Source organism: Zonotrichia leucophrys, chromosome 27, assembly GCF_028769735.1.
Source record: "Zonotrichia leucophrys gambelii isolate GWCS_2022_RI chromosome 27, RI_Zleu_2.0, whole genome shotgun sequence".
Classification (NCBI taxonomy): domain Eukaryota; kingdom Metazoa; phylum Chordata; class Aves; order Passeriformes; family Passerellidae; genus Zonotrichia; species Zonotrichia leucophrys.
Genome location: NC_088196.1, coordinates 5,794,751 through 5,809,527, shown reverse-complemented (window position 1 = coordinate 5,809,527; position 14,777 = coordinate 5,794,751). Strand labels below are relative to the sequence as shown.

Sequence of the window (14,777 nt, the reverse complement as noted above, 5' to 3'; positions counted from 1 at the left end):
CGGGGCTGCATTTTCCGTCGTTTTTTCAGAGTGACTCGGAGGAGGAGGATCCACACAGCTTTGTCCACCGGGGGCAGAGTTTCGATCCCATCCCTCGTGCGAGTTTTGGGCGTAACCCTGATCTCGACGCTCCACTGGCTCCCGGCCCCCGGTTTTTGGTTTTCAGATGAGTTCTTTGCCCCGGGGAAAAAGCCTTTAACTTAGTCCTACCCGGGGGCCTTTTCTGATAAAAAAGGAGCCATTTACTGAAAAGACTTGTGCTTACACTAAAAACCCGGTAGACCTTCACTTTGCCATCAGCTCGTCAGACTGGTTTTGCAACTCTTTTTTTTCCACAAAAAAAATGGCGGATTTTTGTTTGTGACAGGTGCGTACCGGGGCTCTGGGTGTACCGGGTGCGTGCTGGGTGCGCACCGGGCCCCGGTCTGTCCGCGGCCGCCGCAGCAGCAGCGCCCTCTGCCGGCCGAGGCGGCGCGCGCAACCCGCTCCCCTCAGACAATGGGCGAGCGGCGGCTGATGTGGTGCTGAGCAGGTCAGGAGATGGTGCTGAGCAGGTACTGAGTGGTGCTGAGCAGGTAGTTAATGGTGCTGAGCAGGTAGTTAGTGGTGCTGAGCAGGTAGTTAATGGTGCTGAGCAGGTAGTTAGTGGTGCTGAGCAGTTAGTTAGTGGTGCTGAGCAGGTAGTTAATGGTGCTGAGCAGTTAGTTAATGGTGCTGAGCAGGTAGTTAGTGGTGCTGAGCCTGTCTAGACATGGTGCTGAGCAGCTAGTTAGTGGTGCTGAGCAGGTAGTTAATGGTGCTGAGCAGTTAGTTAGTGGTGCTGAGCCTGTCTAGACATGGTGCTGAGCAGGTAGTTAGTGGTGCTGAGCAGTTAGTTAGTGGTGCTGAGTCGTTCCAGAGATGGTGCTGAGCAGTTAGTTAGTGGTGCTGAGCCTGTAATAGACATGGTGCTGAGCAGTTAGTTAATGGTGCTGAGTCGTTCCAGAGATGGTGCTGAGCAGTTAGTTAATGGTGCTGAGCAGCGGCCGCTCCCCCCGAGCCGCGCTGCCACCGTCTCCCTGGACGCTGAGGGCCGTGTCCCTCTGCAGCGTGTGCGGGACACGGGGCCGGGCAGAATTGGGGATGGGAGCCCTCGGTGGGAAATAAACATGGCAGGAGAATTTTTATCCTTTTAAAGCCTTTATTAAAAGTGATCAGCTCACGATTGGGAAGCCCGACGGACTGCAGTTTCCGTCGTTTCTCTCAGGGTGACTCGGAGGAGGATACACACAGCTTTGTCCACCAGGGGCAGAGCTGCGATCCCATCCTCGTGCGAGCTTTGGGCGTAACCCTGATCTCGACGCTCCACTGGCTCCCGGCTCCCGGTCTTGGTTTCAGATGAGTTCTTTGTCCCGGGAGAAGAGCCATTAACTTAGTCCTAGCCGGGGCCTTTTCTGATACAAAAGGAGCCATTTACTGCAACGACTTGTGCTTACACTAACAAACAAGTAGACCTTCACTTCGCCATCAGCTCGTCAGACTGGTTTTGCAACTCTTTTTTTCCACAAAAAAATTGGCAGATTTTTGTTTGTGACAGGTGCGTACCGGGGCTCTGGGTGTACCGGGTGCCTGCTGGGTGCACACCGGGCCCCGGTCTGTCCTCGGCCGCCGCAGCAGCAGCGCCTCTGCCGGCCGAGGCGGCGCGCGCAACCCGCTCCCTCAGACAATGGGGGAGCGGCGGCTGATGTGGTGCTGAGCAGGTCCAGAGATGGTGCTGAGCAGGTACTGAGTGGTGCTGAGCAGATAGTTAGTGGTGCTGAGAGCTAGTTAATGGTGGGAGTTAGTTAGTGGTGCTAAGTAGGTAGTTAATGGTGCTGAGCAGTTAGTTAGTGGTGCTGAGCAGTTAGTTAGTGGTGCTGAGCAGGTAGTTAGTGGTGCTGAGCAGCTAGTTAATGGTGCTGAGCAGTTAGTTAGTGGTGCTGAGCATGTAATAGACATGGTGCTGAGCAGGTAGTTAATGGTGCTGAGCAGGTAGTTAGTGGTGCTGAGCAGTTAGTTAATGGTGCTGAGCAGGTAGTTAATGGTGCTGAGCAGGTAGTTAGTGGTGCTGAGCAGGTAGTTAGTGGTGCTGAGCTGTTCAGACATGGTGCTGAGCAGCTAGTTAGTGGTGCTGAGCAGGTAGTTAATGGTGCTGAGCAGTTAGTTAATGGTGCTGAGCCTGTCTAGACATGGTGCTGAGCAGTTAGTTAGTGGTGCTGAGCAGTTAGTTAGTGGTGCTGAGCCTGTCTAGACATGGTGCTGAGCAGTTAGTTAATGGTGCTGAGCAGTTAGTTAGTGGTGCTGAGCCTGTAATAGCATGGTGAAAAAATTGGCAGATTTTGTTTGTCGACAGGTTGGTACCGGGGCTCTGTGTACCGGGGCCTGCTGGGTGCAAACCGGCCCCGCATGTCTGGCGCCGCAGCAGCAGCGCCTCTGCGAGCTGGCGCTGTCAACCTGCTACCCCATGGCAATGTGGGAGCGGCGGCTGATGGTGCTGAGCAGTGTGCAGAGATGGTGCTGAGCAGGTACTGAAGTGGTGCTGAGCAGTTAGTTAGTGGTGCTGAGCAGCTAGTTAATGGTGCTGAGCAGTTAGTTAGTGGTGCTAAGTAGGTAGTTATTGGTGCTGAGCAGTTAGTTAATGGTGCTGAGCAGTTAGTTAGTGGTGCTGAGCAGTTAGTTATGGTGCTGAGCTGGTAGTTAATGGTGCTGAGCAGTTAGTTAGTGGTGCTGAGCCTGTCTAGACATGGTGCTGAGCTGGTAGTTAATGGTGCTGAGCAGCTAGTTAGTGGTGCTGAGCTGCTAGTTAATGGTGCTGAGCAGTTAGTTAATGTTGCTGAGCAGTTAGTTAGTGGTGCTGAGCCTGTTAGAATGGTGCTGAGCAGTAGTTAGTGGTGCTGAGCAGTAGTTAATGGTGCTGAGCAGTTAGTTAATGGTGCTGAGTGTCTGAGCATGGTGCTGTGAGCAGTTAGTTAATGGTGCTGAGCAGTTAGTTAGTGGTGCTGAGCCTGTCTAGACATGGTGCTGAGCAGTTAGTTAATGGTGCTGAGCAGTTAGTTAGTGGTGCTGAGCCTGTAATAGACATGGTGCTGAGCAGTTAGTTAATGGTGCTGAGCAGTTAGTTAGTGGTGCTGAGCAGTTAGTTAATGGTGCTGAGCCTGTCTAGACATGGTGCTGAGCAGTTAGTTAGTGGTGCTGAGCCTGTAATAGACATGGTGCTGAGCAGGTAGTTAATGGCTGAGCTGTAGTCGTATCACGAAGATGGTGCTGAGCAGTTAGTTAATGGTGCTGAGCAGTTAGTTAGTGGTGCTGAGCCTGTCTAGACATGGTGCTGAGCAGTTAGTTAATGGTGCTGAGCAGGTAGTTAATGGTGCTGAGCAGTTAGTTAGTGGTGCTGAGCAGTTAGTTAATGGTGCTGAGCAGTTAGTTAGTGGTGCTGAGCAGTTAGTTAGTGGTGCTGAGCCTGTCTAGACATGGTGCTGAGCAGTTAGTTAAAGTGTGCTGAGCTTAGTTATGCTGACTGTAATAGACATGGTGCTGACAGTTAGTTAATGGTGCTGAGCAGTTATTAAGTGCTGAGCAGTATAATGGTGCTGAGCAGTTAGTTAGTGGTGCTGAGCAGTTAGTTAGTGGTGCGACCTGTCTAGACATGTGCTGAGCACTAGTTAATGGTGCTGACGTTGTTAGTGTGCTGAGCTGTAATAGACTGGTGCTGACAGTATTAGTGTGCTGCCTGTTAATGTGCTGACATTAGTTATGGTGCTGAGCAGTTAGTTATGGTGCTGAGCAGGTTTAATGGTGCTGAGCATTAGTTAGTGTGCTGAGCCGTAATAGACACGTGCTGAGCAGTTAGTTATGTGCTGAGCATTAGTTAGTGGTGCTGAGCCTGTCAGACATGTGCTGAGCACTTAGTTAATGGCTGAGCAGTATTAGTGTGCTGACGTTCCAGAGATGGTGCTGAGCATTAGTTATGGTGCTGACCGTATAGAATGGTGCTGACAGTAGTTATGGGCTGAGCGTCTAATGGTGCTGAGCAGTTAGTTATGGTGCTGAGCAGTTAGTTATGGTGCTGAGCATAGATGGTGCTGAGCGTTAAATGGTGCTGAGCATTAGTTAATGTGCTACAGTTAGTTATGGTGCTGAGCCTGTAATAACATGGTGCTGAGCATTAGTTAATGGTGCTGAGCAGTTAGTTAATGGTGCTGAGCAGTATTAATGGTGCTGACAGTTAGTTATGTGCTGACATTAGTTATGGTGCTGAGCCTGTTAACTGGTGCTGACCTTAGTTAATGGTGCTGAGCATTAGTTAGTGTGCTGAGCCTGTAATAGACTGGTGCTGAGCAGGTATTAGGGTGCTGAGCGTCTAGAATGGTGCTGAGCAGTTAGTTATGGTGCTGAGCAGTAGTTAGTGGTGCTGAGCAGTAGTTAATGGTGCTGAGCATTAGTTAGTGGTGCTGAGCCTGTAATACAGGTGCTGACATTATTAGTGGTCGAGCATTAGTTAGTGGTGCTGAGCCTGTCTAGACATGTGCTGAGCACTTAGTTAATGGTGCTGAGCAGTAGTTAGTGGTGCTGAGTCGTTCCAAGATGGTGCTGAGCAGTTAGTTAGTGGTGCTGAGCCTGTAATAGACATGGTGCGAGCAGGTAGTTAATGGCGCTGAGTCGTTCCAGAATGGTGCTGAGCAGTGTAGGTCTGAGCGTTAAATGGTGCTGAGCAGGTAGTTAGTGGTGCTGAGCCGATACAGTGCTACAGTAGAATGGTGCTGAGCAGTTAGTTATGGTGCTGAGCCTGTAATAGAATGGTGTGGCATTAGTAAGGCGAGCAGTTAGTTAGGGGTGAGCATGTTGCTGAGCCTGTAATAGACATGGTGCTGAGCATTAGTTAATGGTGCTGAGCAGTTAGTTAATGGTGCTGAGCTAGAATGGTGCTGAGCAGTAGTTAGTGGTGCTGAGCATTAGTTATGGCTGAGCTTCAGACATGGTGCTGAGCACTTAGTTAATGGTGCTGAGCAGTTAGTTAGTGGTGCTGAGCCTGTCTAATGACTGGTGCTGAGCAGTTAGTTAGTGGTGCTGAGCCTGTTAGACATGTGGACATAGTAGTGGGCTAGCATAGTATGTGCTGAGCAGTAATTAATGGTGCTGAGCAGTTAGTTAGTGGTGCTGAGCCTGTAATAGACATGGTGCTGAGCAGTTAGTGGCTGAGCAGTTAGTTAGTGGTGCTGAGCCTTTAGACATGGTGCTGAGCACAGTTAGGTTGGCAGTATGTGGTGCTGAGTCGTTCCAGAATGGAGGGTGCAGTAGATGTACTAGTTACATGTGAATGTGCTGAGCAGTAGTTATGGTGCTGAGCTAGTAATAGGCTTGGTGCTGAGCAGTTAGTTAATGGTGCTGAGCAGTTAGTTAGTGGTGCTGAGCCTGTAATAGACATGGTGCTGAGCAGTTAGTTAATGGTGCTGAGCAGTTAGTTAGTGGTGCTGAGTCGTTCCAGAGATGGTGCTGAGCAGTTAGTTAATGGTGCTGAGCAGTTAGTTAGTGGTGCTGAGTCGTTCCAGAGATGGTGCTGAGCAGTTAGTTAGTGGTGCTGAGCCTGTAATAGACATGGTGCTGAGCAGTTAGTTAGTGGTGCTGAGCAGTTAGTTAGTGGTGCTGAGCAAGTAGTTAGTAGTGCTGAGCCTGTCTAGACATGGTGCTGAGCAGGTAGTTAGTGGTGCTGAGCAGGTTCTGAGTCTGTCCCGGGTCGTGCTGTGGGGAGGCCGTTCCCACACCCGTGCCAGGTTTTCCTGGTTCCCTGCCTGGGCAGGAGTTGGAGAATCCCGTGGCTGGAGGGGCTGGGAAGGATGGAGAGGGTTCTCCTGGTTGGAGAAGGTTCTCCTGGTGAGAGAAGGTTCTCTGGTGGAAGAAGTTTCTCCTGGTGGAAAAGGTTCTGCTGTTTTTCCTGCTGGGATTCCGGGTCTCCTCATCTCCCCTCACCCCATTTTTCCCTGTTTTCCACCCCCAGGAAACACAGACTGACAAGAACCCAAAGTGCCTTTTCCCCGGTTGTGTTCAGCCCCCTCTTCACAGGTGAGGATTTGGGGGGAATTTGTGCAAGTTTGGGGTTTTTTGTTTTGCTGTGGGATAAGCAGGGAATGGGGAATTTCGCTTTTGTGGGATCCCATGCTGGGATCTCTGTGGTGTCCCTTGGTCCTGCTGGCCTCAGACCCAAAAGCAGACGCCAAAGAGAGGATCTGAGGATTTCATTATTTATTAGTTTGTCTGATTATTTTAAAAAATACTTTAAAAAAATTTAAATATTTTTAAAATGGTCTTGTTCCCGGTGCCGCACATGGATCAGCTCTGGTCAGTGTGGAAATTCCATGCTGGGAAAAATCCTTTGGGGCCTTCTCATCCCATCCAGCTGCTGGGCTTGGGGCAAATTCCCTCAAGACCTCTCCAAAGATGGAAAAATTTATTTTGGGAGCATCGAATGGGAAAAACCTCTCAAACCCTGCGGAATTCCTTTCCCTGTGCTCATCCTGTGTCCTAACTGGGCTTTTCCCTCTCCCTTTTCCAGGTGAGACGGTGTCACTGGTGGACGTGGACATTTCCCAGCGAGGGCTCAGCTCCCCTCACCCTCCGACCCCTCCGCCGCCGCCCCGCCGCAGCCTCAGCCTGCTCGGTACTGCCCTGGGATGGTCCCTGGAAACCAGGGATGGTCCTTGGAACCTTGGGAATTGTCCTTGGGATTCATCCCTGGAGCCCTGGGAATTCCAGTGCTGGAAAAGGGATCCCTGTCCTCCAGTAGTTGCCAAACCAGAGAGGAGGTGCTGCTGGAAATCCACAAATTCCCTTTTCCAGGCAGTTTCCCAGGCTCTGGGGCTGTTCTCTCCCTGTTTCCTGACCTGTCTCTGCTCTCTCCTAGATGATATCAGTGGGACGCTGCCTCCGGCTGTGCTTGTGGGGCCCATGGGCTCTTCCCTGCAATCCTTCCCTCTGCCTCCGCCTCCTCCGCCCCACGCCCCAGGTCAGCTCAGCTTGGCCAGCCCTGCCTCTGTCCTCCAGGAATTCTGCTTTTTCCCCCTCCTGGAATTCTGCTTTTTCCCCCTCCTGGAATTCTGCTTTCCCCCCCTCCTGGAATTCTGCTTTTTCCCCCTCCTGGAATTCTGCTTTTTTCCTCTCTTGCAATGTCCACCTTTTCCCTTCTTGGAGTCCCCACTTTTTCTCTCCTGCAGTTTCCAGGTGTCTCTGGGTGACAATGACAGTGACAGTGACCTGTGTGTATCTAGGTGACAATGACAGTGACCCTGGCTGTTTCTGGGTGACAGTGACAGTGACCTTGGCTGTTTCTGGGTGACAATGGCAATGACAATGACCTTGGGGGGGGTCTCTGTGTGACAATGACAGTGATAGTGGCCCTGTCTGTCTCTGTGTGACAATGACAGTGGCAGTGACAGTGGCAGTGACCCTGTCTGTCTGTCTGTCCTGCAGAGGCCTTTCCCCGGATCGTGCCCCTGCGTCCCCCCGAGGCCCCGGGCCAGCCGCCCCCTCCTCACCTGCAGTGTCCCCTGGCCCGGCCTGACCCCAGCAGCTTTGCTGCCAGCCTGAGGGAGCTGGAGAAGGTACCGGGATGGGGGAGAGTCCGAGCCCTCAGGGATTGGGATTGGGAATGTGGCTGCTCAGGGACTGTGATGGGAATGCGGCCCCTCAGGGATTGGGGTTTGGGAATGTGGCCCCTCAGGGATTTGGACTGGGATTCCGGCCCCTCAGGGCCTGGGACTGGGCATGCGGCCCCTCAGGGCCTGGGATTGGGAATGTGGCCCCTCAGGGACTGTGATGGGAATGCGGCCCCTCAGGGCCTGGGATTTTGGAATGCGGCCCCTCAGGGATTGGGGTTTGGGAATGCAGCCCCTCAGGGACTGAGATTTGGGAATCCATGATTTTGGAGTCCAGGAAAACAGTTTCTGGGTGTGGAAGGGGGGTCTGGATCCCCTCTGTCCCCTGAGGGCCTGGCGTCCCCTCTGTCCCCTCATCCCTCAATTCCAGCCACCCACACCGGGTGCAATTCCCCATGAGGATCGGCCTCCTGGGAGCATTCCCGAGGGAATCCCCGTTCAGCTGCCGCTCTCTGTTCCCAGTGCGGGTGGTACTGGGGCCCCATGAACTGGGAGGACGCCGAGATGAAGCTGAAGGGGAAACCGGACGGGTCCTTCCTGGTGCGGGACAGCTCCGACCCCCGCTACATCCTGAGCCTGAGCTTCCGCTCGCAGGGCATCACACACCACACGCGCATGGAGCACTACCGAGGTGAGCCATTCCCGGGATCCCAAATCCCACCCATTCCCTGCTCCAGGGGTTATAAACAATCCACCCACCACACCTGCATGGAGTACTACTGAGGTGAGCCGTTCCCGGGATCCCAAATCCTTGGGATGCCATTCTCAGCTCCAGGGTATTAGAAATCACACACCACACCTGCATGGAGCACTACCGAGGAATAAAGAGCTGCCAGTGCCTTGGAAAAAGTGGGAATAAGGAGCTGGCAGTGCCCTGGAAAGCTGGATGTAAAGGAAGTTCTGACAAATGGAGATTTTAGGGAGAATTTATTCCTGGGAAGTGTGATCATGCATTGGAACAGGCTGTGCACAGAGTCCCCATCCCTGGAAGTGTCCAAGCCCCACGTGGATGTGGCACCTGGGGACACGGTGACGCTGGTGTCCAGGGGACAGCTGGGATCTTTCCCAGCCTGCAGAATTCCCAGATTTTGGTGGAGGAGGGGGTGTCCAGGCTGGTGTGACCCACTGGGAGCTCTGGTGTCCCCAGCTCCAGTTTCATCCTGGGCCACCTGGCGGGTCAGGTGACAGCACGGGGACAAAGGGTGACCCAGGGCCTAATTAACAATCCTGTTAATCAAGGAGCAGGAACATGAAACTGCTGCCATGGAAAATGATCCCAGGGCTGGGAAATGGGGACAGCAGCACCTGGAGCTGGGAATGCTCCAAGGTCACCTTCCCTTGGGGATGTTGGGATGGAGAAGGGACACGCCAGAATATGAGAATATTTAATTTCCTAGATATCATAATATTAAATTAACTAAAGATAAGAATATTTGATTGATTAAATAGAAGAATATTTAATTTATTTAATATAAGAATATTGAGAAGTTTAGCTGTTCCCAAATCTACAAAACAGAGCCCATTCCAGGGGATTTTGGCAATGCCATATTTGTCACTGAGCATCCTTCCCCTGTTGTTTCTGTGATGGTGCTGGGGAAGCTACTTTTCCAAAAATTCCTTGGAATAACTCCCCTATGCTTTTCCAAAATTCCCCTGGAATAACAGGAATAATTCCCCTGCGCTTTCCCAAAATTCCCGAATAACGGGAATTCTTTCTCTCGTGGAAGGGACCTTCAGCCTGTGGTGCCACCCCAAGTTCGAGGACCGCTGCCAGTCCGTGGTGGAGTTCATCAAGAGGGCGATCATGCACTCCAAAAATGGGAAATTCCTCTACTTCCTGCGCTCCCGGGTCCCAGGTGAGCCCGGGAATGGGATGGGCCAGGGATCCAGGTGAGCCTGGGAACGGGATTGTCCAGGTGAGCCTGGGAACCTAATCCTGACTAATCCTGATCTCCAAAATCTCCTTTTTTTCCCCCAAAAGGTCTCCCTCCGACGCCCGTCCAGCTCCTGTATCCCGTCTCCAGGTTCAGCAACGTCAAATCCCTGCAGCACCTTTGCCGCTTCCGGATCCGGCAGCTGGTCCGGATCGACCACATTCCCGAGCTCCCGCTGCCCAAGTGAGTGCTGGGATTCCCCATGGATCATCCCCGAATTCCCTCCCTCCCTCCCAGGCAGCGGGAAGGGATCTGTGAGCTCAGATCCGGGAGGGAATCATTGGCTTTTCCAGCTTTGGGGTAGCGGGATCGATGTCCTGTGGGGTTTTGGGGTGCAGTGGGAATTCTGAGCAGCTTGGGAACGAGGAATTCCCTGCTGTGCCAGAGCTTTGGGAAGCAGCTTCTGTTCCTGTGGAATTTCAGAGGAGTTGTGACTCTGGGATCCTGCTCTTCCCAGTGTTTTGCCAGGGAAGAGGCTCTGGGTGTGCTTCAGGAATATTGGAAGGTTGTGGCTCAGGGATCCGGCTCTTCCTGGTGTTTTTACTGGTGTTTTTTCTGGTTGTGTTTTGGGAATGTCAGAGGGGCTGTTCTCTGGCAATATTGGAAGAGTTGTGGTTCAGGGGTCCAGCTATTCCCAGTGTTTTTCTGGGGAAGAGGCTCTGGTTGTGTTTTGGGGATTTCAGAGGGGCTGTGGCTCAGGGATCCAGCTGTTCCCTGTTTTTCCAGGCCCCTGATCTCCTACATCCGCAAGTTCTACTACTACGACCCGCAGGAGGAGCAGTACCTGTCCCTCAAGGAGGCGCAGCTCATCTCCCGACAGAAGCAGGAGCCCGAGTCCTCCACGTAGCGGGGCGGAGCCGCCCGGCACTGATGGTGCGGGAATGGGCCGGGAACGGTCTGGGAATGGTTTTGGAATGGTCTGGGAATGCCCCAGGAATGGTTGGGAATGGTGCCTCATCCCAGGATCCAGCCCTGTTCCCTCAGAACCCCCCTGGGGAAGCCATGGCTGCTCCCTCAGGGGTCTTTTACCATTCCCAAACTTTCTCTGGAGAGAACAAGGTTTCATGTTCTTCGACCGTTCCCAGCTTTTCTTGGGAAGGGGAGCAAGATTTCCTGGCCTTTACTATTCCCATCTTTCCTCAGGAAGGGCCCAACCCTCCTGCTCCTCCCTTGTTCCCATTCCCCTCTCCCCCAGGCCCCCATCCTTCCCAATCCCTCCTGATCCCAACTCCTGGTGTTTTTTCCCGGCAGGAATTTGGATGTTGCCCTCCTGCCATGGTGGGGGGAGGCCGAGCTCCTGCTGCTGCTGCTCCTGCTCTTTTCCTGGAGGAGAGGGCCCAGCATTCCTGGGAAGCCAGCAGAGCAGGATCTGGAGCCCCGGCTCCTGGGAAAAGGAATCCTGGGGGAACCCAGCCCGGCCCCGCGGATCCCCGCGGAACAAAGAATGTCATGGCACTATTCCCGAGTTTTCCTGGAAGATTTCAGTTTGGATGTCTCTGGATTTTTAAATTTTTTTTTTTCTTTTTTTTGGATCTTCAGCATGAGGAAAAACTGAATTTTCTGATCCCGCTGGATTTTCAGATCCCACCTTGGGAATTTCCAGGTGGGGGAGAGGGAGGAGAAAAGGGGGAATTCTCTGGGAAGATCCATCTGCTCCCAGGCATCGTGGCAAGGCTTTGATCCTCTCTGGAGAGCTGCAAACGGAGCCAGGGGCTGGAAGAACCCCTGGGAATAAACAAAGTGTGGAGTTCCGAGCAGCTCCACAGCTCCCCCGCTCCCCAGGATTTGGGAGAAGAGATCCAAACCCTCCAGGAGAGGCAGGAGCATCCTGGGAAAAGCTTGGAGCCGTGGAAGATGGAAGGAAGGGAGGAAGGAGGAGCGTGGGATGTGGTGGATCCAAAGGGGACACTGCTGGGAGGTTCCCTGGAGCCCTGGGAAGGTGGAAGAGCTGCTGCTGGAATTGCTGGAGCTGCCCCTGGATCCTGCAGGGATCCCAGACCTGGGATGGGCTCTCCCAGCCTGTCCCTGGTGGATTCCAGAGGCTGGGAATGGAGTGAATCCTCCTGGAGCAGCTCTCTCCTCTCCCTGGGACATCAGGAACAAAATCCAAGAGAGTTTTGGCTCTTTCCCTGATTTTGGGCCCAAATTCCCTCCCTCGCCCCTTGGGATCCCGGGCTGCTGCTCCATCCCCCGAGCAGGAATTCCATGGGGGAACTTCCAGCTGGGAATTCTGGAGAATTCTCCCCTGCCGTGTGTCAAGGAGCAGCGTTCCAGTGCTCTGAATCCGAGGAATTGCCCCATCGTGCTGGATCTGAGGATTCCCTGGAGCCCTGGGACAATCCCCGTCCTGGAATTCCTGTGGATTTCAATGGAAAAAATTCCAAGCTGCTTTGCCACAAAAGGTGCTACAAATCCTGCCCTGCCTGCCTCCTCCAGCTGGGATTTGGAGGGGGAAAAAAACCCCACAATCCTTAAAAAAATTCCAGGTTTCTGGGTGAAACTGAGCCTGAAAATCCATGGAAATACCTCATGGCACTGTGTGAGGGAAAACCTTCCCAAGAACCAGGCCTGCTCCAGCTTTTCTTCCCAAAAAAAAAAAGAGATCCTGGAAAAAGGAAAAGTGGATCAAGGATGGATAGTGGTATGCAGGGAATTGGGAAGGTGTGAGTTAATCCAGGACAAATCCAGGGAAAATTCTGTTCCCTCCATGGGGTGATGGTGACAGCATTCCCACTCTTCTTTGGAATGGGAGAGGTTTGGGAAGGGGAGCAGGAGATCGGGGAAAAGCAGAGCTGGGGTTTTTGGGGTCTTTTTGCCATCCTGGGGCGCTCCCAATCCCCCAAAATCCACCTGGGGAGCTCCCAGTCCTTAAGAATCCAGCCTGGGAAGCTCCCAGTGCTCCCAATCCAGGGCTTCACCCCAAATCCCAGGAATTTCACAGGATCCTGCCTCACCTTTGGAGGAGGAATGAGCAAATTCCAGCAGCTCCCAGGGCAGGAGATTCCCAGGATTTTGGGAATCACCCTTTGGAATTAAAAAAAAAATAATGCAGCTTTTGCTTAATTTTATTTTTTTTATCCCCCCTTTTTTTAATTTTTAATTTTAATCTTAATTTTTTTTGGTGTGTGCTTAATTTATTCAAATAGTGGCTGTATAATTTATTTTCATAAATATATGAGAAAAGTTACTAAATGGTTAAAAAAATAATAATAAAAAAAACAAACGGACTTTGCAGGCCAATCTTTCAGATTTAATGAAAAAAATTAATTAATAATAATAATATTAATAATGATGGGTTTTGATATGAACCACAAATGCACTTTCGGGTGTGTTTGGTTATTTTTTGGGGTGGGGAGCTGTGGGGTTTGTGTGTAAATATTGTATTTATAGGCATGTTTGGCCTCTTGTGGGGGATTTTAGGAACTGCTGGTGTGGAATTCCTGGATTTTGGGGGTTTTGGGGTTTTTTTGGGGGTATTTTTTTTTCCTACAGGGTCAGCCAGGAAGAGCTGACTTGGTGTTTGTAAAACTCATTTTTAGCGTCGATTTTGGGGGTTTTTTTGGGTTGTTTGGGATTTTATTTTTTTTGCTGTGGGAGGGGTGGGAAGGGAAGAGAGAAAGGGTTTGAAATAAAAACCTTGGAAATTGTTGGATGTTTTTTGTGGTGAATTCTGAGTCCTTGACCCCCTCCAGGTTCCTTTTTTGGGGCATCCTGTGACCCCAAAATCCATCGGGGATCTCGGGGTCCCCCCCTGGCTGCTCCCAATTCCCAAAAATAAATTTGGGGGATTTCTGGGTGCTCCCAGTACCCCAAAACCCATCGGGGAGCTCTGGGTTCTTCTGGCACCCCAAAACCCATTCAGGGGACCTCTGGTGCCCCCAGTACCCCCCTGGATATCGGGGTGCCCCTGGTGCTCCCAGTTCCCAAATCCCTGTGGGCTGGGCTGAGACCCCAAGGGCTGGAGAAGCCCAAACCCCCCTCCTGACCCCCAAAATCCCCCTCCTGTGTCCCCAAATCCCCTTCCCTATTTCCCTCCTCCCAAATCTCCCTCAGGCCACGCAGATCAAAGGTGGAATTGGGGCTGGGGGGGTTTGGGGGGGCTCTGAGTCCTTGGGAGCTTCATCCCCTTCATCTCACCCCCCCCTCCTCCTCCTTCACCCCAAACCCGGGGCTCCCTTTTGGGGTTTTTATTTCTTGGTTTTTGGGTCCCTTTGGCTGCTGGAACGCCCCAGGGCCCCTCGGGGCAGATTTGGGGTCCCTGGGGTGGGGATCTGGGCAGATTTGGGGTCTCAAGGGTGAGGAGGGAAGCAGGTTTGGGGTCACCAGAATGGGGCAGATTTGGAGTGCCTGGGATGGGGAATGGGGCAAATTTGGGGTCTCAGGGATGGGGGGCGAGGCTGATTTGGGGTCCCCGCAGCCCCAGGAAGCTTTGGGGCGCTGCATTCCCGGGAATGCTCCGGGCATTCGGGGCCCCGGGATGCGCCCACGGCCCGGAGGAGCCCGTGCGGACCCGGGCACCCCCTCGCTGCCCCCGGGCCCCCCAAAAAAGCCGCTTTTGTGCGGCCGCCCCCGAGCGGGGCTGAGCAGCGCCCAGCAGGGCCGAGGTTTTATTTTTACCTCTCATTAGCATCAGAAAGCGGCGCGGCCCCCGCGGGCGGCGCGGCCCCGGACAAAGGGCGCTTTCTTCCCGCTCCGCCCGCCCCGGCCCCAGCCCCGATCCCGCGGGCGCTGCTCCCCCCGGGACCCCCGAGAGCAGCCCCGGCCCCCGCGGGGTCAGGGAAAGGGGGGCGGCTGCTGGTGGTGCCCACCCTGGGGAAAAAATCCCGTGGGGTGGCGGGGTGTTGCTCCCCGTGCTTAAATCCCATCCCTAAATCCCGTCCCTAAATCCCATCCCTAAATCCCACCCTTGGCCGGCTCTGCCCCAGCCGCGGGGGTGGGCTTGGGGGGTCCGAAGCCCCAGTTTGGGGCTGGGTCCCGTGGGGGGTGTGGGGTGGGGGCGCTGCCCCTCCTCGGCCACTGTGCTGAGGGGAGTGTGGGAACGAGGGAAACTGAGGCACGGGGTGGGGAGGGAACGAGGGAAACTGAGGCGCGGCACAAGACCACTCCAGGGGACACTGAGGCACGGCCTGGAGCCATCCAAGAGAAACTGAGGCATGGCATGGGACCAGCCCAAGGG

At 53.3% G+C, this 14,777-nt stretch overlaps 1 protein-coding gene across 1 annotated transcript in view; it reads left to right on the top strand.

The window, feature by feature from the left end:
• Positions 1–13,190, top strand: part of SOCS7 (suppressor of cytokine signaling 7) — a 20,230-nt gene extending 7,040 nt beyond the window's left edge. Inside the window, exons 2-10 of the mRNA XM_064733868.1 lie at positions 6,014–6,078; positions 6,569–6,673; positions 6,917–7,018; positions 7,483–7,613; positions 8,130–8,298; positions 9,395–9,523; positions 9,649–9,784; positions 10,328–10,474; positions 10,853–13,190. Of these exons, the coding sequence (XP_064589938.1) occupies positions 6,014–6,078; positions 6,569–6,673; positions 6,917–7,018; positions 7,483–7,613; positions 8,130–8,298; positions 9,395–9,523; positions 9,649–9,784; positions 10,328–10,448 (958 nt within the window). The 3' untranslated portion in view covers positions 10,449–10,474; positions 10,853–13,190. The remainder of the gene's footprint in view (positions 1–6,013; positions 6,079–6,568; positions 6,674–6,916; positions 7,019–7,482; positions 7,614–8,129; positions 8,299–9,394; positions 9,524–9,648; positions 9,785–10,327; positions 10,475–10,852) is intronic.
• The last annotated feature ends 1,587 nt before the right edge of the window (positions 13,191–14,777 follow it).